At 56.8% G+C, this 26,341-nt stretch overlaps 1 protein-coding gene across 1 annotated transcript in view; it reads left to right on the top strand.

Annotated features, from left to right (window-relative positions):
* The window catches only part of RGMA (repulsive guidance molecule BMP co-receptor a), a 44,582-nt gene that overhangs the window by 15,417 nt on the left and 2,824 nt on the right, over positions 1-26,341 (top strand). Inside the window, exons 2-3 of the mRNA XM_079910180.1 lie at positions 3,891-4,006; positions 18,809-19,326. Coding sequence (XP_079766306.1) covers positions 3,891-4,006; positions 18,809-19,326 — 634 coding nt within the window. The remainder of the gene's footprint in view (positions 1-3,890; positions 4,007-18,808; positions 19,327-26,341) is intronic.

Here is a 26,341-nt window from a genome sequence, read left to right as displayed (position 1 = left end):
CTCTGTTTTGCCCCTCACCTTCCTCTAATATCTGTTTCTACTAGCAGTTCAAAGATAGGAGTTGTCTTATTGATTTCTTTATACCCCAGGGACTAGCATGTACTAGTCCTAAATATGTATTTATTGACTGATGACTCAGGCCCTGCATTTGAGAACACCCTGTTCATACCCAGAGGCAGGGGAAGCCAGACTCCTTCCCCACCGCTGCCCCTGGGAGGGCTTCAACCTTACGTAAACCTCGCCTTTCAGAAGCTCCCTGCTCCTTCATCACACAACCCCACCCCCCGAAAATGGAGAGGGAGAGATGGGGGGGGCGAGGGTTCAGTGGTGGGGCCTCCACAGCCAGGACTGGCGGAAGGGGAACAGGAGCATGAAAAGGTCTCTGCCCCTCCGCCCAGGCTGCATCCAGGGGAAAATGCGTAAGTGGTGAGACTCTATAATGAGAGCTGTCAGTCTGAAGTCAGCTACACTTTGCGGTACGCGTGCCTCTCACTGTAGTGGCCTCTCCCATTGCGGAGCACAGGCTCCAGACGCGCAGGCTCAGCGGCCCAGCCGCTCCACGGCATGTGGGATCTTCCCAGACCGGGGCTCGAACCCGTGTCCCCTGCATCGGCAGGCAGACTCTCAACCACTGCGCCACCAGGGAAGCCCTGAAGTCAACTACACTTTGATTTAAGTGAGTTTCTATGGCAAATAGCGTGCTGAGTTCCAAAACCCAACATTTCAAGAATTTCTTATTTTTGCAAAGATTTGTGGAGTTGTCAATAAGCTGGTTGGTTTGGCCGGTATAGACAGATTCCTCAAGGTCAACACAACCTCATATTGCTCTATTTGTAGCTGGATTTCTCTTCATAGTCTAAACTGTGTAAAAGCCAAATCTCTACTTCTGTGATGTCCAAATTCAGCCTCATACATTTCTCCTCTGAGAAGGAAGCCCTTTTCGTCCCTTTCCCAAATGATTTGCTTATGCCGTAGGAATTGGATCTCCTCCCAAAATGACAGCCAGTCCCCTGGCCGGAAGGCTGGGGAGCTCCCATGGCCCAGTGCCCCTCCCAGATGGTGCAGGCATACCTCGTTTTATTGTGCTTTGTAGATACTGCTTTTTTTTTTTTTTTTTAATTGAAGGCCTGTGGCAACCCTGTATCCAGTAAGTTTATCCATGCCATGTTCCCAACAGCATTTGCTCACTTTGTGTCTCTGTGTCACATTTGGGCAATTCTCTCAATATTTCAAACTTTTTCTTTATTGTTCTGTCTGTTATGTGATCAGTGATCTTTGATGTTACTCTTGCAAAATGATTCCAGCTCGCTGAAGGCTCAGATGATGGTTAACATTTTTTAGCAATAATATTTTTTAAATTAAGGTAGGTATACTGTTTTTTAGACATAATGTTACTGCACACTTAACAGACTACAGTATAGTGTAAACATAACTTTGATATGCACTGGGAAGCAAAAAAAATGTGTGGGACGTGCTTATTGCATTAGTTGCTTTATTGCGGTAGCCTGGAATGGAACCCCCAAGATCTCCAAGGGATGCTTGTATTCAGTTGCAGTCTTGGGGTGACAGTATTATCAGCCTGCCCCTTACAGACAAAGAAACTGAGGTGTAGAGGCTGCAGCCAAAGGTGCACACTCTTGGGCAAGGACAGCACCGGGAGGGCCTGCTTCCAGGCCTTCTGAAGCCTGCACGGCCTCTCTGCTGGATCCTAAGCCACGTTCTACGACCCAGAGATGCTGCAGCTGTGGTGGTGGTGAATTTACAGTCGGGGCTGCTGGGAATGCTAATGGATCCTTTCTCTCTCGTTAGCGAGAAGCTTTAGAACTAACTTGTGTAAGGCAGGATCTAGCAAAGGGTGTTCGTTGGTGGACCTCAAAGGTGCCTGTGTGCAGTCTGGCTCTGTGCCTGCCTCAGTGTGCCAGGGCTGTCCTGCGATTCTAGAGAATAAATGGTGGATCTGGCTCCTGGATGGGCCAAGCCTGAGGAACGCGAACCGCGATCTGGATTTTGAGGTGGTGGCCTTTCACTGGACAAACCTGTAGCATTTTGCCAACAGGGGCTTAAAATGAATCCCGGTTTGGGGAAATGATAATTAGACAGAACCTGTTGGACTGAGACCCACTTTTTTTTTTTTTTTTTCTTTTCTGTACGCGGGCCTCTCAGTGTTGTGGCCTCTCCCGTTGCAGAGCACAGGCTCTGGACACGCAGGCTCAGCGGCCATGGCTCACGGGCCCAGCCGCTCCGCGGCATGTGGGATCTTCCGGGACCGGGGCACGAACCCGTGTCCCCTGCATCAGCAGGCGGACTCTCAACCACTGCGCCACCAGGGAAGCCCCGTGAGGCCCACATTTTTGAGGGAAATACGGTGGCACCCCAAATTGTAAAGCCAGCAGTAGCCATCACAGCATTTTGCCTTAAGGAAACAACAGCTTGTTTTTGCCCCATGGTGCGGTGCTTGAGACATTAGTCCCCTTTCGTACTTGTTTTCTAGAAGCCAGATTCAGAAGTATTACTGCTCTGGGTTCCATCTACAGACCTAGGGTCCTCTTCCCCTAGCCCAAAGCTTTCTCCTTCAGAGCTTCACTCCCCTCCCAGCAGGCAGAGTCCTAAATGCAGACGCAGCCCTGCAGCCTCTGTGGCCTTCAGCAAGTGAGGACTGCCATAGTGCTTAAAAGAAACATCTAAATTGGATAAAAACTCAGAATTTTTTCCAAAGAACCAGATGAGTTGGCTTGGAAGTGAGGTGAGGGGGGCCAAAGGAGCAATTGGTTTGACTAAAAACACTTGCTCTGGCGTATTTGTGTTCCATCCAAAAGATGCTTCTCAGGGGAAGTGGCCAGTCTTAAATATCCCAGCAGCGGCAGGAGAGCTGCGGGGCCTAGGGAATCTTGGGGAGGAGACATTTTGCTCCTGGAAAAATAAGTGACCAAGTTAAAGGAAGTCACCACCCTGATGCTCTCCCAAGAGCGGCCTTGGTGGCCTTGCCCTGGCGGCGCCGAGCGTCCAGGCCCTGCGCACCGCGGGGCCCGCTGCATCCACACCTCCTGGGGTGGCAGCTGCCCTGCCGCCTCCGTCAGGCTCGCAGGCCCCCGACTCCGGAGAGCGGCCAGTACGAGTCCTGGGGCAGCAGCGAGGTGCCTGGAGGGGATGCTGGAGGTGGCCGAACCCAGGCGGGGTGGGTGGCCCGGGGCCAAGGGAGGGGCGGGAGGTAGGGAGGGAGCCTCGAGGTGCTTTAGTGGCCGACATCCAGTGGGCCATCCCGCCCAACCCCGGACAACTCGGAAGCGGATTTTTCAGCCTCCTGCACTGGGGACACATCTGAGTGAGAGCAATGAGTCGGGGTGTCGGTGGCGTCTTCGGGACAGCAGTCTAGTTGTAAAGGGATCCTGGGGGTTTTCTCCAAGCTCAGTTTCTACTTGGGTTGGATACGTATAGGGAAGATGGGGGAAGGGGGCGCGGCCGTCCTTGCTCTCTGCCGGCCTTGGCTGTCCCGGGGCATTTGGGCCTTTTCTGCGTGGAAAGCCGCGGGGTTCGGGGCGCGCCCACCGTCCTCCAGCCCTGGGTTCCCCAGGTCCCCGCGGCCTGCGCCGCAGCCCGGCCGCCTCGGTCCCCGCCCAGCTCTTCTCCCCCAGCCCCCAGCGGGCCGCGCTGAAACCCGAGCGCGAGGGGGCGGAACGCGAGGCGGCTGGGGCAGCGGGGCCGCGCCGACATTGGAGGAGAACTGGGTGATGGATGGCGAGGGAGGGGCGCGCGGGGAGGGGGGGCGCGCCGGGCGCCCGCGGCCGAGATGGACCGAGCCTCCCGGCTCGCTGCTCCCGCCGGCGGAGCGAGGCTGCCCTTTCTCCGCAGCGTGATTTATTTTCTTCTTTTCTTCTGAACTCTTCTTCCAGGGAGAGGCTAGTGGTAACAGGCCGAGCTGGATGGATGGGTATGGGGAGAGGGGCAGGACCTTCAGCCCTGGGATTCTGGCCGACCTTCGCCTTCCTTCTCTGCAGCTTCCCCGCAGGTAAGGCACAGCCCCCGGCCCGGGGACAGCCGGCCGGGCGCGCGGGGCCCGCTCCCCGGGTCTCCTCGCAGCGCCGGGCCACAGGTCGGTGAGTCGGAGCTCAAGTTCGCCGGCCCCCCGGCCTCCCATCTCCACGCGTCTTTGTTTCTCCCGCGTCCCGCCGAAGGCGCGATGGATGCGGCAGTGGGGACCTGGGGGAACCCCTCCCAGGCTATAATGAAAAAGAGCCAGGCGGGGAGGTCGCAGGCGCCGGGGACGTCTGCCAACTTCCGAGAAAAAGGGGGTACCGGGATGCGCCCCTTAGGGGCCCCCGAGAAGGGGGAGAATGGGAGGCACGGACTCGGAGCAGGGGGCACTTTCTCCAGCTCCTCGCCCAGCAGTTTGCAAACCTGCCGGGTGCCCGGGGGTGGAGCTGGGGGCGCCCCTGAGGTCCCAGGCCTGACCCGGACCGCCCCCTCCCGCGGGACCCCGTCCCTCCCCCCCGCGCTCGCCCACGCGGGGAAGCCCACGGACTGGGCTTCGAAGGGCCCTTATTCCTGTTTGATAACATTCCGCGTCGCCCCCTGTTTGTTTTTATTGTGTCAGAAAGGGAGAGAATTTCAGAATTAAAGCTGAAAAAGCCCATCTGTTTCCAATGAATCCCCCATAGTTTTTCACAATGTTTTTGGCAGATCGCTGCTTTCAAATTCCTCCGAGCCCGGACCTCTTGTTTTTGTTGGGGGAAGGGAGACCAACTCCACAGAGAAGCATTTGTTCCTTCCCAAACGCTCCAGTTTCTTTACTTTTTTTTCCCCCCCTTTCGGAGGGGGAGGGGGAAGGCACGAAACTTAAATCCCGGGTCTGTTTTCTTTTTAATGTTTCAAGAAAGTTTATTCCATTTTTGCCATATGCTACTCACAGCCTCGAAATGCCAGTTAAACCCTTTGTACCCATTTTCCCCTCGCTAAAAATACAAATAAACCCAGCGTCACGGGTCAAATGGTCCCCGATGCAAGGCGAGATTTCCTGGCTGTTTCCATTGTGCTGCGGGATGCCGAGGTGTCTTTTTTTGCAAAAATGAGAGCCTGTTTCGCTCCGCAGGCGGAACGGATCCGCAGCCGCAGCGCTCTACCGAGCTCTGCAAGAAAGGACTTGAGTTAGACCGGGATTGGGTTGTTTTGTTTTGCTCCTCAGCCAGCTGGGTTTCAGGAACTGGCAGAACTGGGCAGTCCGGACTCGGCCTGGCTGTAAGTTGGGGCTCCCGGTGGGAGGACATGCAAGGCAGCTGTAAGGGAAGAGGAATCCGTTTACTTTCCCGCCCCAGCCCTGCTCCGGGGCCCCCCAAAACCCACCCGGCACCGCGCGCCCCAAGGGCGTCCCCGGAGAGTCACAACCTGCTCGCAGCCCTGGATTCCATTGGGGATGCCCCGGCCAAAGACAAAATGGGGGGTGTCAATGCCTTAAAGAGCCTTTAGACCCCGTGCACCCTCGCCCCAGAATGTTACAACCTCCATAGAGGGTCAAGCAGCAGGGAGTCCTACTCTCCCTCCCTTTTTTTTTTTTTAAAGGTAGTTTCCCCACCTATAGAAGGTTCTGGCTGGAAGGCTGATTTGGGTCCTTCCCAAGAACTAAGAAACTAAAATTTGAAATGATCGTCTTCTTAAAAGAAGAAAACCCCCTTTTAGAGATGCAGAAGTTTGTAATGTGTGTGCATCTCGGTTTGGTCCAGATAAAGATCCAGCCCATTGGAAGTTTTATCAGATGGGTTGATAAATGGCTTTTGTCCCTTAGCTGCCATGGGAGATGTGATCTCAGCTTGGAGCTGAAATTGAGAAAGGGGGCTTAGAAGCCCTTAAAACAACACCTTCCCGCTCTTAAAGCGGCAGCACTTGTTAACTTCTTGGGCTGGAGGGAGAGGAAGGGAAGGGCTGGCAGGAAGTACTCAGAGGTAGGAGGGAGCTGTCAGGGCTGGGTGGTGGAGTTTTGCTGTTTTCATTTCTCCATCTTAAAAACTTTATTTTAAAAGTCTCCCCCATCGTCTGAGGAGAGCTGGTGGGTTATAGAATTCATAACCCGAATTCCATCACTTGTGTCCAAGAAGCCCATTTCTTTTTGGCTTCAAGGCCGGTAACTAAAACCTGGCAGATAGAGCAGATAGCTGTTGCACTGTCATGCCAACTGGCTAATGTTTCTTCTAATTTGAGGCCCTGACAGCCGCATTTAGTCAAAATTGCCCACCTTGCTGAAAACTGAGCTTCCAGTATGCCCGCATGAAATAATACACTGGGGGCTCTGAAAACGTGTGTGCTCCAGAAACCTGGGTCAAGAAGACGGTTTCTTAAGAGATGAAATGGGTCATTTCCACCACAAAGAGGTGGACTGTCGCCAGAGGGGCTGCTTGGGGATCGAGTCAGAGAACCTGCAGGTCTGCTGGGCAGCTGGGTGGGCGTTAGAGGAAAAAAAAAAAAAAGAAAGCACTGGAGACAGTCAGGGGCCCTGTGTGCCAGCCCCTCCCTCTAAAGACAGGTGGAATCTGGCTGGAGCAGCCTCGTGAAAGCATAGGCTTGTTCAGTGCTAGTCGACTTGAATGGCTTCCAGGAGTAAACCCATAGGACTGCAAATTAAATTGGACATAGTTATGTGGAGAAAGATGCCTTAACCTCCGCTAGACTGAGAGGGTTTGTGTCTTTTGAGAGTGTTTACATGTACTCAGCGTGCGTGGCACACCTCCTGTGGTCCTGACACAGGGACAGCTTTCGGCGCCCTCATCGGAGCAAGGTTGGCGTCCGCCTTCAGTCCTGGTGGAAGGACAGGGGCCCTTCGGTGTCCCTTGGGCTCTCAGGGTGTCTGCGTGGACCATGCTGTGCCTTCAGCAGATGGACAGAGTGGCCACTGCTGTGGTCTAGCTGGGAGGGGGGGTGGCAGGAGGCCAAGAAAGCCTTCTTAGGAGAGTCTTTCACTAATAGCGTCTGCTTCAAAACACAATTAATAGATACTTTTTTAAACTTTGAAACCACCCTGGCTTAATAAAACAGATTTCTAAGAGGAACCCGGCAAAGTCACGTGTTGTAGACATGCTGGCATGTTTCCCATTGGCTACGTATGGACGCTATACTCCAGCATGGTGGTTCTCAAAATGTGGTCCTTGGGCCAGCAGCATCTACCCCCTCCCTCCCCCCCGGCCCAGGAACTTGTTAGAAACCTACTGAAGCTGATGTTCTGGGGGTGGGATGCACAGTCTGTACTGTAACAGGCCTTCCAGAGGGTTCCGATGCACCTCAAGTGGGAGGACCACTGTTCTAAAAATCATTGCCCTGGGCCTTTCTTTTTTCCTCTTTCCCCTTCCTTTTAAACCACAGCTGTTTTAGAAAGATTAGTCCTCAGTGGAGAAACTAAGGCTTGCAGAGACGCAAGTCCTCTGCAGTATCCAAGTACATCTGTGTCATTGTAGAGATGAGAATATTTATCTCGGAGCTGCTATTCAAAACGTACAAGCAAGTCAACCTACTTACCGTGTTTTTGTCCTTCCAGTAGGACTTTGTGTCCCAGAGGGAAAGACTGAAATGAGTCCCATTGCAAGAGCCGGATGGCAGCAGCGTCAGCCAGTAGGCTGGTGTGTGCCACACCAAGGGGCCTTCAGGGCAGAGCCCTGGCTCCCAGGGAGGGCAGGATGTAAAATCCTGCAGATGCTTGGTCGCTTTGGCCCTGAGGATGAGTTGGAGAGTAAGGAGAGGATCTATGATCTATGGTCTTCTGGTTTAAGAAGGGAAACCTCTGCAAGGTTGGAGGAATTGCTAGCAGTCACCCCAGTGCCCAGAGGAGAACTGGGGAGAGGTGATCCATGGGCTCAGATAAAGTTGCTCCATGAGATGGGGAACTGGGGTCCCGGGTCTCTGTGGAGGTGAGAGGATTGCGTGGGGACCACTTTACATGTTGGAGGTCATATGGTTCCTGCTAAAATTTCCCTCTCGGGTGCAATGTGCAAGGCCCTCAGCAGAAGTGGGCAGAAAACCCCAATTTATGTTTGGTTGAGTGATTGGGGGTACCATGCCGTTGTAATGCCTGGCTACACTCAACCTGCCTAAAACTGAAGGCACTGTTCCTTCTAGGGTAACCAACTCATCTCAGTGGACCCAGGACTTTCCGCTGTTTTAAAATTGAGAGTCCCGTGTTTTTAGAAGCCCTCTGAGTCCTGGGCACACCAGGATGGTGGGTCTCCCTAGACTCTCCTCCTGTCCCCTGGACTAGTGCCTGGCCTGTGTCTGTTAGACCCCACTGCCCAGAACCGTTAAGTCCTGGGTGTGAAGTGGCCTCTCCCTTCTGTCGGTTCACCCGGCGCCGGGCCTCCTTCCTCCACCCTTTCCTGCCTGTTCCCGTTGTCACCTGCAGGCAGCTGAGCTTGGACCTGCCTCCCAGGTGCCCCACCCTCACGCTCCAAGTTGCCAAATGAATCGCTCTAAAATGCCTGCTCAGGCACTCACAGCTCTCTGTGGCCCTCTTTGGAGCATCCAGAAGGGAGGACCCTCTGGCATCTGGTCCCACACGCATCCCTGGCCTCATTCCCTGGCATGTCCCCAGGCTCCAGGCCCCTCCAGGTCTCCCCATACTCTGTCACCACCCACCTTACCTTAACGGTGGGCAGCCCTCAGGCCTTGCTGAGGCCCCTGCCCAGTTTGGAACGGGAATGCCCACTAGATTAAAGCCCAAGGCCAGTGCCATCTGTTGGGGTCCAGTGCCGTCCCTCCAGTGACCTGGGTACCTGTCACCTGGACTGCTGACGCCTGTGCTTCCTCTTGGCCTTGTTGCTTCCTGGGTCTTGGGTTTTTAGTCCTCTTCTAAATCACCGGAGCTGTTCATAAGGGCAGGAACCCCATTTCCTGTTTCTTTATACCCTTCTCTTTGCTCTGCACCCCAAACACACCCGGCACAGTCCTGGAAACTACAGGACCCTTGGGTTTTTTGTGTGTCTGTTTGTTTTCTGCTCAACAGGCAGAGACCACAGGGTTGGGGTGGGGGATGTCCAGATACCCCAATCTTTTTTTCAAAAAATTTGTTTCTGCTTATAAAGACAATACTCATTTTTAAATCTAAAGACCGAAAAGGATAAATAAGAAAATGAAAATAACGCAAATTCCAGTCTCCCACAGGCTACCATCACTAATTGACATTCATGAATAACCTTCAAGACAGAATACCTTCATATTGTTTTCTCCAAAATATGATCATTTGAAGAACAACAGTTTTTAAAGCTCTTCCGTTTATTGAGCGGCCACATATACCAGGCACTCTGCTAAATACTTGAACTATGTCACCTCATGAGATGGTCACCCCTCCCCTGTGAGCATCATTCCCTCTGTATCGATGAGGAACCAGAGGGTCAGAGAGGTTGCCTGACATCGCACAACTTAGTGGCAGAGCCAGGAGTAGAGCCCAGACCCCTGCCCTTTTCCGTACACCAGGTTTTGGGTAAACACTCGTTAAACGTGCTACGTGGCATTTTACACTTGGAGCTATGTAGCGTATAAGGCTTTAAGGTGGGGGGAAAAGAATAAGAAACTTTGGAGATATAATTAGACAGCAGAATGAAGAGTGACCACGCTCTTCCATGGATCTCACATTGTTGCCTCTTCCCAAAGGCCCTCTCTGCTCCCTATCTATCCCTGGCTTAGCATTCCAAAGCACATGCCACCCAGCCGTAGGTTGGGAAAACAACTTTGGCAGAGCTGTCATGGTGCAAATTTTCCCAAGTCAGATTTGTGTCTTTTGGGTTTTGCTTATTTATTCATTTCACTCACTACTTCACCTGGGCAGTCAGAATACCGAGACGCCTATTGAAGTGATCCCTCTGCGCCCAAGTCCCTGCAGAAAGGAGCCCATTATAGTTCCCCATGCTGAGGAATGTTCCATGAACACGGGCTCACACTCGGGTGTGCACCAGCCAGGCGTGTGCCTTCCCAGTGCATGAGGAAGGTGGAGGAAGGCCTGCCTGCAGATGGAAGTGGGGGAGAAAAGCCACTTCAAATGAATTTTGACCCGGAGCAACCAAGCAGATGAGCCCAGGGTTACTAGAGGCAGAACCGGAATGGAAAACTGTCACCTCTAGAGCCAGTCCTAGACTCAGGAAAAGGGGTTATGCCTCCAAGTAGGAAGCCCAACTGCTCGCCTACAAGCTTCATTTATACCTGAAAAGTGATGTCTTTGCCCCTACCATCCTGCTCGTGGAACCCAGAGTCGCTTAGTTCTCTGCCCTAAGGCAGGGTGGTCTGGGCATGGAATCCTGTGCCTGGCCCCTGCCCGCCATGGGCCCTTCTAACCCAGAGGAGCCCGTAGCTGCCTGACTGCAGGGCTGCTTGTGGCCTTGGGCCCGAGGGTGAGCACATGTGCTTTCTAACGTCCTCTCAGCTGTGGCTGTTGATCTGGCTCCGTGTGGCCCCGGTGGGTGTGCCCTTTTCCTTGGCACTCGGCCTGGTTTCTTGCAGCGACTTGGCACGTGTGGAGGCTGGGACAGAGCAGCCTGGCTGGGCGTGACGAGGGGGCAGCGCCTCCTGCCTCAGCTTGGTGAGTGGCACTCGGCCACCTGTGCCCACACTTAGCAGTGAGTTAACCGCTGCTCCCCCATCTCCCCTCCTCCACTCCCTAAGCCAATGCAGATTCTCTGAGAAGCTTCCTCCTGCCCCGGGCTTTCTTCTCGGGTAGGCAGGTCCCTGTAGGAAGCCCCTGAGAAAAGTCCCAGTGCTCTCAAGGGGCGAGAGACGCTTTGGAGTCACGGGCTAGGTCGGTTCCTTGGAACGTTCTTAGGCTGAACTGGGAGGAATGCCTCTGAGGAAAGCTGATCGCTTCTGGCTGCCTGTGGGTGAAGTAAGGTAGGGTCGGCTGCACCTGGTGAAAAATCCAGTCCCTCACCTGGGTGTGTTCCTCTCGGTATCTGACGCCAGACACCTGGATGGAGCGACACAAACCCGGCAGCCACAGGCATCTCTCAAGCAAAGAGACTCCAGAACACTGCCCCGGCAAGAGCTTGCCAAATTCTGGCGCTAGATCCATCCACTGTCCCCTCCCAGCTTCGGTGCTAAGGGACAGGAGAGGGTGGAGAGTTGTCCACTGCTTCTGCTGCTGGTGCCCAGCCTGGGTCTCCCACGGGGCGCAAGCACATTTCCCACCTCTTTTGGGACCCACATCCCAACTCGTTGCTAAGAGGCGAGCCCCAGCATCGGCGCTGCCTGGGACAGGTGGGCAGTGAGGACAGGGGGCGTCTCAGGCTTCTGTGCTGCTCCTTCCACAGAGGCTGTGCAGTGAATTCTCTTTGAAGCTGCCCTCCCTCTGCTCTGCCTGCTTCTGTCCTAATTAAAGCCATCGCCTCTTAATGTTATGCCACTTCCTAAAATAGTGTTCTCATCATGCCAGGTACTTACTGAAGGTTATCCAGCGGACTCCCCACGGTCAGCGGGATCTGGTCTGAAATCCTTAGGCTGGCGTATCGGGGTCCAGTCAGGAAAACAGAAACCACATGGGGTATTGCCACAGAGGGAACCTGATACAGGGGATTGTGTCTAGATGGGCGTGGGAGGACGGAAGAGGCCACAAGGGACCACGGAGGCACACACAGAGTTGCAGGAAGCGACTTCCACTCCTGGGGCTGGAGGCACAAAGGGAAGAGGACCTTGGGGGCCCAGGGCTCGGAGGAGGGCCGCTACCTGGCTGGTCTGGCTACTTCGGAGCAGCGGCTGGAGGGGAAGAAGGGCCAGGGCTGGATGGTGGTGCTGAGATTAACCTGGCTGGGCCTCGTCTAGTGCTCCCCGGTGGTGCAATCTAACAGGGAGCTGGGTGAACGGGGAAACGGGGTTTGCTGCATCCCAGCCCCACACAGAGCGGAGAAAAGCAGTTTGAAGCTGAACGACATTTGCTTCATCGCCGGCTTTCACTCGGGGCTTCCGTGCCTGGCCCCAAACTTGCGGCCACACGCTCAACCATCCGGCATTTCACCTCCGGCCAGTCCCAGCAGTTCCGGAGCCACTTGGGCTTCTGGACCTCTGCCCTGCATCACCTGTCAAATCCCACTGCCCTTCAGGACCTGGTGGAAAGGCTGCTTCCCTGATCCCCTCTACGCCTCCATCCTTAAGTCTATGTTCAAATGAACCGTGTCTTCTTCCCTGCATCCCGGGGGTCTGTGTAGCTGACTCCACCTGAGCACAGAAACCAACTGGGGCTTGTTCGAGGAATGGCAGGAAGCACCGTGCCGGGCACCTCGTGGGGTCCAGAACCTTCAGCAAGTCCATGAATCCAGGCAGGGACCCTGTGAACCACGGAGGCAAAGCCAACGTGACTGTGGGGCTTGCCTTCAAACGAGCCGTATACTCCTTTAAGAAGAGGCAGGTTTTTCTCTCTCCCGGCTCACCCCACCCCTCCTACACGGCAACTGAAACCTGATCTAATCCCTTTGCACGAGGGTAATTTATTGGTCTATTGGGCTTTTCTTGGTGGCAAATTGCATTGTCTTTATTCCTGGGTTCGGGCTGAGGAACGGCTCCTGCATTCCTAAGACTCCTTTCTCAGGGCCGAGCCTTCACACCCCGTGGCGCTCAGCAAAATAAGTTTTATTGGGCTTCTTTGTTATGCAAACAAGCCGGTAATAATCAGGCTATTATTCTGAAAGATTGGGCTTGATTAACAGTTCAAAGGAGGTCTCTGAAAGCGGCTAATGCCGCGCTGGTGCATAAATATTTTCATCCTGCCTGGGTTGGTACAGCTGCAGCTTCCAGCTCCTGGCTGCCGCTGCCCACCCCCTCCCCCCGTCTTTCTGCTCGGAGAGGAGCTGGGTTGCTATTTAAAGGAAGAGAATTAAGTCAGACAAGCCGTGTGTGGCTGTGATTTCTCTCTGCTGCATCTCAGACCATGAGGAAGGCAGTCTGGAGCCCACCTCCTGCAGAAGTGAAAGGTTACAGATGTGGGGTGCCGGAGCACAGATGCTTTGAGCGTAGAGTGTGGGAGTCAGAGGATTCTCGGGATTTTCAGGGAGGAGGTGGCACCCTAGCTGGGGCGTCGATGGTTGACAGTTCAGTGAGCCCCACAGAGAGGAGTGGCCAGAGGGTGAGACCAAAGAAGGTGACACAGGGAAGCCAAGGGGCCATCTCCAGTATTTGCAGGGTTACATTTGAGCCTTTTCTGTGTGGCTCTAGAGAAGGGCCAAAGCCCCACGGATCTCCCTGGGGGGCAGTTGTGGGTCCACAGCTGGAGCTGTCCAGAGCAGGAGGGGCCAGCCCTGCCCAGCAGAGTCCCAATGGCAGTGGAAGCCGGACGCCCACCGGGCAGGGATGCTGCAGGCAGATTTCCTGCCATGGGGGCTGGCTGGAGGTACAAACTGGTGACCTGTGGCATCCCTCAGGCCCCAGGTTCTAAAATTCCATGGTGCGCCTCGGGAAGCCCACATGGAGTTTGGTCGCCAAGTGATCATTAGATAAAGTGATCTTAACAAAGTCAATTGCACAGAGACGTGGGAGGCCTGGCCCTAACCGCACAAGTTGGGAGCGAGCGGGTCCAGTGGTTGCCCAGGGTCCCAGCCTGCACCCCACCTTTTGAGCCAAGTGTCCGGCATCACGGGGCGCCAGAGGGAATCGGGATTCCTGGGGGTGAGTCTGGCTGGCCACTGTCTTTGCAGCCTCTGCATTCTCTTCTGTTTGTTCCCTAGTAGCTAATCCCAGAAGTTCTACGTCTCAAGAGACTTGAGTCAAATCCAAACGTGCCTAATAGGCTTCCGAGGAGCATGAAGTCTGTGCAAGGGTCTTTGCATTTTCCTGGGTGTCTGAGGTGGAGCTCCAGGTACCAAGGGTCAGGAGGGGCCCTTTGAGAGCCCCCGGTGCCTGAGGACGCAGCGTCTGAGATGGAAATAGGAGCTCAGGAGAACTTTAATCACCTGGCCGTGCGCACATGGGCTGCCGTGGCACCGTGGCGAGGTGGCCGTCTGCAGGCGCCAGGCAGGAACAGGGCAGCAGGCCGCCTTCTGTCGCACTGAAAGCACCAAAGAAGCCGCGCTCAGAAAAGCTTGCTACCTCTTCCCACTCATACGAGTTGCAGTAAGATGTTTCAAACTCTCGGACTTTCCTCTCCTTCCTTCTTCCTTGAACACTCACATCAGAAAAGCCCAAGGTTTACTGCCTGGAATTCAGGTCTGTCTGCCTTTTTTTTTTTAAGATACAGCACATAAAAATCAGCCCCTCTGGGGTCTCTTTGGCAGGTGACGCCACAGTCCAGAGCTTTTCCTTTTGATGCTGGGCCAGGTTACATTCAGGTCCCTGACCTGGGTTGGGGAGCCTTCAGTCTATGATTTACTGGAGTGGAACACAGGGCGGCAGGATGACTCCATGGGGGTTAGGGCCCCTTGGCTCGCCACCCGTGGGGACTGTCCAGCCCTGGCATCCCTGGCACCCTTCCCTAAGGCCCCCAGGAAATGATGGCAGACAGGCCTGGGAGAGCTGCGTTACCACCTGGAGAGAGGGCAGAGGGGATATCCCCCAATTCTGGTCCCAGCTCTCGTTACTCTCAGTGGCCTCTTATACACCATTCCCCCACCCTGATCTGAAGCTTCTCCCTTATGATGGGAGCGCCTGGGGTTCCTCTTAGACCCTTAGGAAGATGTGCAAGGCCCAAGGGTTCGGGACAGCTGGGGAAACCCAGGACATCAGGGAAATGTGGGCCCAGGCATCATGGTCCTGGACTGATCCAGGTGGGCTTTGGGGCTGGGCCTTTGGGTGTGAGTGGGCAGTGGGCAGGAAGAGCTGGCCAGACCCAGCTGATCTGAGTCAAGGCAGAAGGGCAGTCGGAGCGCCAGCCAGGGCCCTAACCCGAGGAGGAGGGTAGAGGGCTGGGAGCAGTCCCTGGGATTCGCTAGGGAAGAGGCAGAGGGAGGGGCTGGCTCCCATCCAATGCCCTTCCGTCCCCTGCCTGGTGACTTAACCTCCGACCTCACAGGGGGGTTGTATCTGTCCCCCTCTGAGACCTTTGTCGGGGACCTTATTTGTTGAGTGCCCACTGGGTCCCAGGCATGCCAAGTACATCTCAGTCCTCAGCAGCTTCTGAGGTGGGTGTTACCTCCACTTCACAGCTAAGGAAACTGAGGTCAAGTCCAATTCCCACAACTACTCGTAGGGGACAGAGTGGGACTTTGGGCCAGACACCCTCCCTCCGGCGCACACTCTGCCCGCCATCCCACGCGACCAGCGTCGCCTTCAGACTTCCCCACTTTTGGCCCAGCCCTGGACGATCGCATCGAGAATGTTCTCCAGAGGGTTGAGAAATGGGATTGGCAGGACTTCAAGCTCAGCCCCTCTACCGCCACCGCCCCGCCGGGATGGAGGCTGGAGGGAGGCCCTGGGTGCGAGGGCAGCGGGAGAGCAACCCCTGTCGCCGCCTGCGGGTGGTGGGCGGAGCTGCCATGCGCCCTCAGGGGGTGGCCGGTTGCTACCTGTGGCTCAGGAGGGGGCGGGGGGAGCAAGGGGCGGAGCCACGGTGAACAGAGAGATGAAAGGCCTTGTCTCCGAGCGCTGACAGCCTGAGTGCCCCGGGCTGCTCAGTGTTGGCAGCTGGGTCGCAGCTGGGCTTGCTCCTCGGGAGGCCGGTCTCCTCACTGCCCTCTCTGCCTGCAGCCCCCCCGCCCCCCACCCCCCGAGAAGATGCCCCGTTCACACATTCCAGACCTGCGGGGGAGCCGGGGGGGTGACGGGCAACTTGGCCCCTCTGTGACGGGCTGTTGAAGAGAAAATGACCCCCAGAGCACCTGACAGCGGTGCAGACCTCAGGCCCACTGGGCCCGGCGGAGGCAGAGCCCGGTGGTTGGTGGGCCCATTCGAGGAGCGCGGCTCTGAACAGATCCACTCGATGACCCCAGGGCACTTCGGGGACTCTCTCTGAGGGCACCGGAGTGGGATTTCGGTCATGCATTCCAGACACACCAGAGAGCTCTTTAGCTGAGACACTGCTCTGAGCCCAGGTGTCAAGGCTGTGCAGACAGCAGACCCCCCCGTCGCCCGTTTGGGGGGAATAGAGCCACGCATGACAGGGGTCGGGAATGGGACACCCCCAACGCGTCCCACGCTGTGTGCAGGTTGGCCCTGCCCTGGGCAGCATCCCGACCCCAGCCTTCAAGCCCCTGCCCACCCCTGGCTGCACCCTGAGAAACAGGCCCTGGAAACCAGTCTGTGGAGGCAACGCCGCGGAGCGTGTGGACCATGGGCCTCCTGGCGGGTGGCAGTCTCTCAGCGTCGCGGGAGGGGTCCTCAGGGAGAGGCTGTAGCCCACCTGTGGCGGAGTGTGCCTTTGAACCACCCAGCGGCCGGTGGAGGGAATCGTGAATGCACCAAGGTTGTCCGAGGTCTTGGCATCGCCAAGGGCCTGGGCTCTCAGGTCTGAGGGGCTCGATTCACATCCTGCTTCCTCCTCACAGTGGAACCTCAGTCCGTCTCGCTGAGCCTGGCTCTGCTCTCTGGGAGGCGGGGATGCTGTAGTGCCCACCTGTGAGGCTGCCCGGGGCCCTGAATGAGGTGAGGCCTGCAGGGCCCAGGCCACTGAGCCTGGAACAGAGTCAGTTAGCTGGGACTTCAGTCTGTGCCACCCCAGCTTGGCTCTGGTGGAGAGCTGAGGCCAGCACAGCCCTGCGTGTGCTGCAGTGGTCTGGCTGTAAAGGGACGGGCACTGTCTTTTCTGTCTTTTGGGCAAGGTGAAGGCCAGAGGGGGACCCAGGGCTGGTGGGCCAGTGGGCAGTGGGCAGAGCCAAGGTAGCTGCCACTCAGCATGAGGCCCGAGTCCCTTTGGGGTAGTTGCCCCTGAGATGCCTACCTCCAGAATTCTGAGAAAGCAGAATGGCAGGTCAGCTCACCTGTAATCACCGAGGCTACCGGAGTGGGCATTACGGGGAGGCCGCAGACCAGAGGTGGACGGTTGGCAGCTGCAGCGGCCAGTTCCCCTGACCTGTGTTCCTCCACACTGCTCGTTCTCCACGGCATCCTTTCCACACACACCCCCACCTCGAGGCCCCCTTTACCGTCTCCCACTCAGGGCACAGTAGCATTTGCCGCCCACAGGGATGTTAGGCCCTTGGGCATCTTCTACAGGTTGGGAAATCATGAAGATGACGGGGCCGGAGAATCTTCTAGCCGCCTTTCAAAGGAGACCTGGGCCAGGAACATGGCTCTGGGAGGGCGACCACACAGGGGGTCTCCCTGGACGGGCACCTCTTCACAGCGGTCACCCCCTATCGTTTACCAGGTCTGCTTCTCTAGGTCAGCATGCTGCTTCCACTTAAAATGGGAAATCTGTAGCTCTTCTATCAAATCTGTTTTATTTTTCCTAATACATACTTAAATATGTGACTTCTCAAGTGAAAAGAAAAATGCTCACCCAGATACCTCCTGAAATGACCTTGTTTACCAGAGGTGTGACAAATACAGGTCAAGTTAGGGGAAAAGCCTGAATTTTAGGACAAGCACCGTGTTTACCAGATATACTTGGGGCAAGTCACACCAGCTCCAGGAGAACGGCGCCCGCACCTGCAGAGGTGGGAGAGCTCCCTGAGCTCGGTGGCCCAGGCATCCAGGTACGGGGCCTGGCAGCACAGACCAGGGCCACACAGGGCAGCTGCCTGGATGGTTCTTTTGCTAGCCTGCCCTCATATACTTCTGTCCCTGCTTTCAGGCACAACTTGATTTTATAGGTAAAAAGCCAGCAACAGAGAAGTAAACTGACTTTTCCAAGGTTAAGAGCCAGATGAGTGGCCGAGCCAGGAGTGGCTGGAGCAAGCGCCTCCTTCCCCTCTGTTGATTGGGCTGAGACACCGAAAGCTGCACCTCGCAGCTGGTCTGCCGGCCCCTTTGCACCTGGAAGCCTGTTTAGAAACGTCCCTCCTGCTGCCACTTCTGGTCACTATGGGCCGTGCAGAGGAATCCAGGAGGCCGGGAAAGGGCGGATTCCATGTGTCTAGGTACAAGATGCAGGTGTGTTGAGGTCACAGTTCTCAGGCATGATAATTATCTGTAGCTAATTATCACTAAGGTCTCAACGCTTAAAGTGACCTTAAAAAAAAAAAAAAAAAAAGCATGAATTAGAGCCGATCCAAGGTTGCCACTCAGTTGCCTCCCAGCTTGCTCTCCTGAGCAGAATAATGGGGGGTGGAGCTCCGGAGACCAAGAGGGAAGCTGCCTTTCATCTGCAGACGAAGTGACAGAACCAGGCCCTCTGTGACCAGGGCTAATATAATGATCACACTAGCCAACGTTCATTGAGCTTCTGCTCTGTGCCCGGTGCCGGGGTAAGTCCTTTAACACTTTCAGCAACCTCATAGGGTGGATACTATATTACCCCATTTTCTAGATAAGTAAAATGAGGCACAGAGAAGTTAAGTGATTTGTACAAGGTCACACAGTGGCAGAGATCAGAACGCATACTGAATAGTGGGGCTTAATTCCCTGCCAGATTTCTTTTGCTGTGCCGAAATTCTTGGCGGTAGTTGTGAAAGTGTCAACAGACGCCAAAGGCCCAAGGGTGGGCGGAGAGCTTGCGGCGGTTGGGGGGGGCGGGGGGGGGGGCGCCGGTAGTCCTCCGCCAGGCCTTTCAGCCTGCAGGTCCGCAGGCCTAGCCACTCAGGGTCATTATGGCTGCGCAGAAGAATCGGGAAAGTGGGAAAGGCAGGTTCCGCGCCTGCAGGGACTCTTCCAACGCCTGAGATGAGGCGTCCTTTGTCCCTTGCACGTGCCCCACAGCCCTGGCCCACGGGGGTGGAGGAGGCCTGGGTTCACCACTCCCAACGTGACGGCGCCTCCCTTCCTGTATCCGCAGCCATCTCCTCGTGCAAGATCCTCAAGTGCAACTCTGAGTTCTGGAGCGCCACGGCGGGCAGCCACGCGCCGGCCCCGGACGACGCCCCCGAGTTCTGCGCGGCGCTGCGCACCTACGCCCTGTGCACGCGGCGCACAGCCCGCACCTGCCGGGGGGACCTGGCCTACCACTCTGCCGTCCATGGCATCGAGGACCTCATGAGCCAGCACAACTGCTCCAAGGATGGCCCCACGTCGCAGCCGCACCTACGCACGCTGCCGCCGCCACCGGGGGACAGCCAGGAACGCTCGGACAGCCCCGAGATCTGCCACTACGAGAAGAGCTTCCACAATCGCGCGGCCGCCCCCAACTACACGCACTGCGGCCTCTTCGGGGACCCGCACCTCCGGACTTTCACAGACCGTTTCCAGACCTGCAAGGTGCAGGGCGCCTGGCCGCTCATCGACAATAATTACCTAAACGTGCAGGTCACCAACACACCGGTGCTGCCTGGCTCAGCCGCCACCGCCACCAGCAAGGTACGGGGGAGGGGGGCCGGGGGTGGTGAGGCGGGTCACGGCACCAGGCCCTGCCGTCAGGAGGGCCCGGACTTTCCTCCCCCCGACCCAGACGCCCCCTGACCCGCCATGTTCCTCTCGTCGGTAACTGAGCAAATTATTTAGGAAGGAATGTCCTGCACGTTCTTTGTCGTCAGGTGAACTACCCTGGAGCCACCTCTGCCCTTTGCCCAGAGTGCGGTGTTTCCGAAACTGCTGCTGTACACCGTCCACTAGGGGTCTTTGAAATCAGCCTTCTGGCGCCAGAAGCTAGCACACAGGCATAGTTTGGGGGTGGGTCTGGGTTGCGGGGCGCAGGGTAGAACAGGATAGCCAAACCTAGCCTATATTAAGGCAGTTTGTGAATGCTTTCCCAGTGCAAGAGTAAACGTTTAGGAAACTTAGTTTCTGTTGTGTGCGTTTGTTCACGTGCGTGCACATTGGGTCTAGCTGTAAGTAAGATGGATTTCTTACTAGGGTCAATGGTCCAGAAAGTTTAAAAACACTCCCAGAGCATTCAAACTTCTGGGATAGTCTTTTCTTGCCCCAAACTATATTTTCTTAGAACTCCAGTGTCAAATCCCAATAGAGGGGAGCCGATATGCAGGTATGTTTCTGTCGTTATCATCGCGGAGCTTACTGTCCAGTGGGAGTCAAACCCCGCCCCAGACAAGCGGACCCAACAGCCTCCTGGAGGTGACGGTCCTGCCCAGCGGTTCTTATTGTGGCTGTACGTTTACGAACCGAGCGGATTTTAGAAGATAATGGTTCTGGACCCCCCAGGCCGCTCTGACACCACATCTCTGGGTGGGGGTCAGATGTGTTCTTTTTTTAAAACCCCCAGTGATTCTGGGGCATGGAGGGCGTTGAGGACGCCGGTTGGAGGCCACGGCTGCTGGATGCTGCTGGTGCCAGTCGGGGCTGCAGGGTACCATCCTGCCCTTTGTCTCTGTCCCACACCGACACAGTAAGCCTGCAGCCTCAGAGCAGAGAGGGCCGTGGTGTCTGGGCACAGGGAAGATGGAACAAGTAAGGACAGGGCATCAGCCCACTGAGCACGCCCAGGGCCACCCATGCAGCCTGTCTGTCCAGGGCAGCTCCGGAACCTGAGGCTGTAAGAGGGAAAGTGGCCTCCCCACCCAAAGTGCATTCGGCTGGGAACCAAGCTGGGATTTCACCGGAGCCAGGGGACTCCAGAGCCCAGCGTGTTCTCACTGCCAGGAGAGGAGGTTCCCATCTGGAGCCCCGGAGGCCACCGAGAGCCAGTCATCTTCTGACCCAAGGAGGCTTCAGTGTCTGGGTGGCAGGACTCAAGTCCTACTCACAGAGCCACAGCCAGAGGCAGCCATGACGTGGCCCGTGGCCCAGGCAATGGGACATTCCTGTCCACTCCAGATTCTCCCTCGCATTTTTCCAGGAGGGTCTCCCGTGACCTCACATTCAGACTCGGCCGGAGAACGTGGTCTCAGGTCCAGGAGGCTGGTGGACGATTAGAGTCCAGGCCGTGGGGACAACTCTACCTCCCCGGGGCCTGGGCCACCAGAGCCCCTGGAGTTTCCAGTTTGGCAGCGGGTCTGTTTTCCCAGGAAGAGCACGTTGCAAGGCAGTGTGTGGGGTAGTGCCGGGCTGGCCCACAAGGGCGTTTCTGTTCCTTCTCGTCCCTCCATGCCCCAGAGGAGGACACTGAGGTGACCTGGCAGCCAGGAAAATTCCTGCCACCTCCCTCTGCTCCGGTGGCCCTTGCATGCCCACAGGGGTCTCTTCCTGGGACCAGCTGCTGGGTAGGAAACAAGCAGGCCTTAGCCCCATGGATGCTCTGACAGGCCTTTGGCAGCAGGCCATGAAGCCCAGTGGGCAGCAAATTGCGGCCAGGGCTCCCTCCTCCCCCTCCCCCCTCTCAGCCCTCCACAGACTAAGGGGGGGCCTGAATCAAGGTGCCGGCCGCCTTCTGTGCAGCGACCGCCTTCACCTACCCGCCTCCCTCCCTAGAGCCAAGATAAATGAATGTCTGGAGCCTGAGGCCGCGGCTTCCAAATTCAGCAGCAAACACACTGTGCAAGGGGGACCCCGCCTCCCTGTCCCCAGCTGGCAGGGGGGCACACAGGAGGTCTGAGGGCGTGAGGGGGCTGTGGACCTCAGGAGGCCTACCCCTCCTGACAAGGGTGGTGTAAGCGTCAGATGTGACAACAGACCTGGGAGGAGTTGTGGTTAGTGACCAGCAAGGGGGGCTTGCTGGCCCCTTTGACTGGGGGTGAAAGCTAGAGAAGGAGCCTTTGGGTCACATACTAGTGGGTCCTGCAGGCCGGGGTGAGGTGCCTGGGCTTCGGACCCCTGGATACCACCCTCAGCTCTCTATTGGCACACAGTGGGACCCTGAGCTCAGCGGGGCCGTCCACAAACCAAACGGCTTATTCGTTCATTTGTTCTTGTATTCCATTCATTCACTTAGCCCACATTTTTCAAATGCTCACTCTGTTTCAGGCTCACTGCTGGGCACTGGCCAGCAGAACTGCCCAAGTAGGCATGGGAGCGCCTCCCTTCCTGTCCCAGCATGAAGCTTCCAGAAGGGTCTGGGGCTCTGCAGCAGAGCCCCTTGATCAAGCCAACCCATTTCCGCGGTGACCTAGGGCCACCTTGATCTTCCCAGCAGGTGAAGAGTTTTAGCAGCCTTCTCTTATCTCCCCATCGGCCAGGAGGCAGCACAAGGCTCTGCTGGAGGCCGGGCAGTGAGTCCGTGTCTGTGGCCAAGCCAGCTTCAGGCCTCAGGGCCGACTGGGGTCTCATGGTACCCGGGTGAGAGACATGGGTGGCTGGTTCCCCAGTGCCCTCGGCCTGCCTCTGCCTGTTCTCTTGGGCCTCCATTACTCAGGTGTGTGTGTTCCTTCGCTGATTCAGAAAACATCGACCAAACAGCTCTTCTGTGCCAGCCTCTGTGCTCGGCGACGCCTCCGTCTCAGCAGCTCCCAGGCTAATAGTGGAGCACAAAGATAGCCACAGGATGCTGGTGATGGGTGCTGGGTGGGGCAGCAGGATGCTGAGGGTCTTGGGGCGGGGCACTGGCTCTGCACAGAGCACCGGGGAAGGCCTCCTACTTGCCCTTGCCCTGAGCTTGGCCCCGAAGGACAGGACGGGAGGGGCAGCAGCAGAGCCAGGCAGAGTGTGGGCTCTTATCCCCGAGGTGGTGGAACCTGGGCTTCTGTGATTTCCCATCCCCTCAGCCGTGGTGCTTTGCCCAGGAGCCCGGTATTCTCACTGTCCAACCCTGCCTAGCCCTCTGTTCTTGTGGAGGGTCGAGATCTAGTGTTTCCAGCCCAAGCTGACATTTCAACTTCCTGTTCCCGTGGGACTGCCTCCCATGCCCGCCCCCTGCTCTGTCTTCCTCTTTCTGGCTGCGCTGGGGGCACCCCGTTTTGAGCCTCAGGGAGGAGAGGAGCTCGGATCTCGGTGCCTCCCCCCACGGCGGCCCCCTCGCATGTTCCCCGTTGCACTTCCATTCCATCACACGGCATCCTTCATCCGCTTAGTCTGTGACTTCCACCCCCGCAGTGTGAGCACCGTGAGGACGGGGGTCTTGGGCTGTTTCCTCCCCTCATGTGGACACAGCCCCCAGCCCCAGGCCTGGCACACAGTTGGCGCTCCATGAATAGTTCTGATGACACTCGGGCTCTGCCCTGTGCCCAGCAGTGGAGAGGGCGCGAGCCCCTCGGGGAAGGGGGGCAGCCGAGGCGGGAGCGGCAGCCACGCCTGCGGCTGTGTGGGCAGTGAGCCGCCTGGCTTTCGACAGGCCCCCTTCATGCTGTTCCTTGTGGTTGAGTCCCTGGCACCGGTGCCAGGAAGAGTCAAGCAGCCTGTCAGCCTTCCAGGAGACTGTCTCCGCAAGAGATGGCGGTTAGAGCGAAACCAGCCTTTCCTGTTCCAGGGAGGCCGATGGCACTGGGAACGCCACCCCCCTGCTCCCCCGCCCCCAGTGTCTGTGTGGCCCTGCACACCAGGCAGGGACACCAGAGCCCCTCATTGCACACCCCTCCCCCCATGGCAGGACCACCCACTGCCCAGACCACCCCGGCTGGCCCACCTCCCGGCCCCCCGCAGGCAAGCAGGCAGGCAGGCGGCCTCATCAGGGCAGGAGCCTAGGATGGAGACAGGAAGCAGCAGGAGGTGGATCCCTGTGAAGTCGCCACGTTCATAGGTCTGGGCAGTGAAGGAGCGGCAGTTTCGTGGGGTTCGATGATGCGTGGGGCTAGGGGCAGGATGGAGGGGCTGCAGCCACCTTGGACATCCCACAGCGAAGCAGAAGAGCCTCGTCCCGGGACCAGCCTGTGACCTCCAGGGAGGAGACGGGGAAGCAGAGCCCCGGGCTCAGGGAGCTGTGCACGCGGGCCTCCCGCTGTAGCCCGCTGTGGCCTCTGGCAGGGTCTCCGGCTCTCGACCTCAGAGCACCAGCCCCTCCTCGTGTCCCATGAAGACCGCGCAGAATGCCCCCTGCACACCCGTCAGGCCCCACAGGCGCAGTGCCTTGGCCCCAAGACTTCTAGGGCCACGAGAAGGCTTTCTTTCCTTTTAAAGTCAGAAGGAAAAAGCCAACATGATCCAACCTAGACTATTAATCTTTACGCCAATGCAGTCCCAAAATGCAGCGTCTTTCTTTTAAAAGAGTTTTGCTGGCCTATAGTTGATTTGCAATGTTGTGTTAGGTTCAGGTGTACAGCAAAGTGAGGCAGTTATACATATAGCCACTCTTTTTTGGATTCTTTTTCCATATAGGTCGTTACAGAGTATTGAGTTCCCTGTGCTACACAGTAGGTCCTTATTAGTCATCTGTTTTATATATAGTAGCGTGTATATGTCAATCCCAATCTCCGTCATGAATGTAGTTTTTAATGTTTCTGACGGAGGAAGGGACCCAGCAAGGCCCAGGTGCCCTGGAGTTCCCCAAAGTCATGCTGTGGCCTGCCCCTCTCAGACTTCCTCTCATCCTTACATCTCTCAGGAACGGGGTGAGAAGGGCTGGGGTCTTCTCTGCGTTCCCTCTGAGGGCCCCTCGTACACTCCCTGCCTGGTCGCCCCTGAGCTTTATACTGGCGTGAGGGGACGCGCAGAGCAGCCGTGAAACAGAGCCGGCGACACCTCCAGCCCAGCTCTTGCTACTTTGTGGGTTTGCTCAGCCTAGAACTTTCTGCAGCCCCTAGGCTGCCCCTCTCCAGTCCTTAGGTGTCTCAGCACCTGCTCCTGGGGCCCCCAGCCAAGGCCACTCCCTGCCGGCTTCCCCCTCCTGGCTGTGTCCCCAGCCACCCCGGAACTGCAGCCAGACACTCCCTGGCCCATGCCCCACCGGCACCTCCCCCTCCGCCTGTCTTGGCCGGCCTCTCCCTGACCCTCCTGCCTGAGCTGAGGTCCTGTGGCAGCTCTCCCCGCCTTCCCTTCCCCATCGGAGCTGCTTTGGGTTTCCTCTTTGGTTTCTAGCAAGTCTGGGGCCTCGCCTTTGTCATACACCCACTGTTCGGCCAGAAATTCCCCTAGTGCTTTGCTGCATTGCCCTCAACCCCGAGAGCTGTCCAGGCCATCTTCATGTCCCTCAACTGCCACATCCCCCTGGGGTGCCCAGGCAGAGAATTCAGCCACGGCCGACCATACATGTCGTCAGCAGCCCCCCGCCCTTTGCTAGAGCCCCTTCGGCCTACAGACGTTATGAGGAGGTGTGGTACCCCAGCTGGTGAGGCCCTTCTTCTCCAGGCTTGGTGGCGGGGATGAGGGGACAGGGCCTGGGAATGGTGGCTGGGGGCCGTGAAGAGGTTGGGGCCGGGCCGGAGTGGGGTGCTTTTAGCGGGAGGTCCCAAGATGCCTGGGCACCATCTTGCCCCCATCGCCCCACCTCCTTTCCTGGCTTCAGGCTGAGAGTCCAGCAGGAACAGGGCGGGGGCAAGTTTCCCAGTTTCACTCATGTCTCCACCCCATCTTCCTGGTTAGGGTTACGGAGGAAAGAACAGCCAGACGTCTCACCCAGGGTGACAGGGGAAACACATCACTCCCCGGACTGTTGGTCTCTTGTCCTTCTCCCAGGCCTCCCACCCTATGACTTTTTGGCCAAAAATGCCCAGGGACTGGAAACCAAGAGCCTAATCCCAGCTCTGCCTCTTGCTGGCTGTGTGACCTTGGGCAAGTCACTTTACTTTCTGAACCCGAATTTCCTTGTCTATAAATCCGAGGTAATGTCACCTTCCCTGCAGCGCCGCACAGGCCCAGAAGTAATAAATGCAGCAAGTGTGCCTGTGTCTGTGGTTTGCAGGAGGACGGTTACTGATGGAGCCGCTTAGCCCTCTGCTTCTCCGGTAGCTCAGCGCAGCCCCTCAGCCCGGCTGCAGGCTCCAGCAGAAATGTGCCTCGCTGCTCCCCTGGCCAGGGCTGCCCATTAATCTGGAGCCCCCGTCTCCCTTTTGCTGACTGGCACCTCCCTCCCCTCCCTCTTCCTCCTGCTACTGCCAAGGCCCGGCTGGGAGACCCCGCAGGGCAGCCCTGCTGCGGTGGCCTCTGCTGACCTCTGCCTGCCTGCCTGCATGGATTTTGCCTGCTTGTTCTTTCTTTGAACATCAGTCTCTTCTACCTGCTGTTATGTTCGGCCTGTGGCTTATGGTCCTTTGGTTGTGGTCCATATTCGTTTCCTATTGCTGCTGTAACAAGTACCACAAACTAAGTGATTCAAACAAATAGAAATTTATTCTCATACCTCTGAAGGCGAAAGTCTGAAATGAGTCTTAAGGGGCTAGCATCAAGGTGTCAGCAGGACCAGTCCTTCTGGAGGCTTCAGGGGAGAGTCTGTTCGTTGCTTCTTCCAGGCCTCTGCTGGTGGCCAGCATCCTTCAACTTGTGGCCACAACCCTCTGGTCTCTGCCTCTGTGGAAACCCTGCCTTCTCTTCTGCCTCCGTCTTATGAGGACACGTGTGATTACATTTAGGGCCCACCAGGATAATTTCTTATCCTTAATAAGTTAAGGATAAT

Source organism: Stenella coeruleoalba (genome assembly GCF_951394435.1).
Source record: "Stenella coeruleoalba genome assembly, chromosome: 2".
Classification (NCBI taxonomy): domain Eukaryota; kingdom Metazoa; phylum Chordata; class Mammalia; order Artiodactyla; family Delphinidae; genus Stenella; species Stenella coeruleoalba.
The sequence above is the reverse complement of the archived record's forward strand: the minus strand, read 5'-3'. Positions and strand labels throughout refer to the sequence as shown.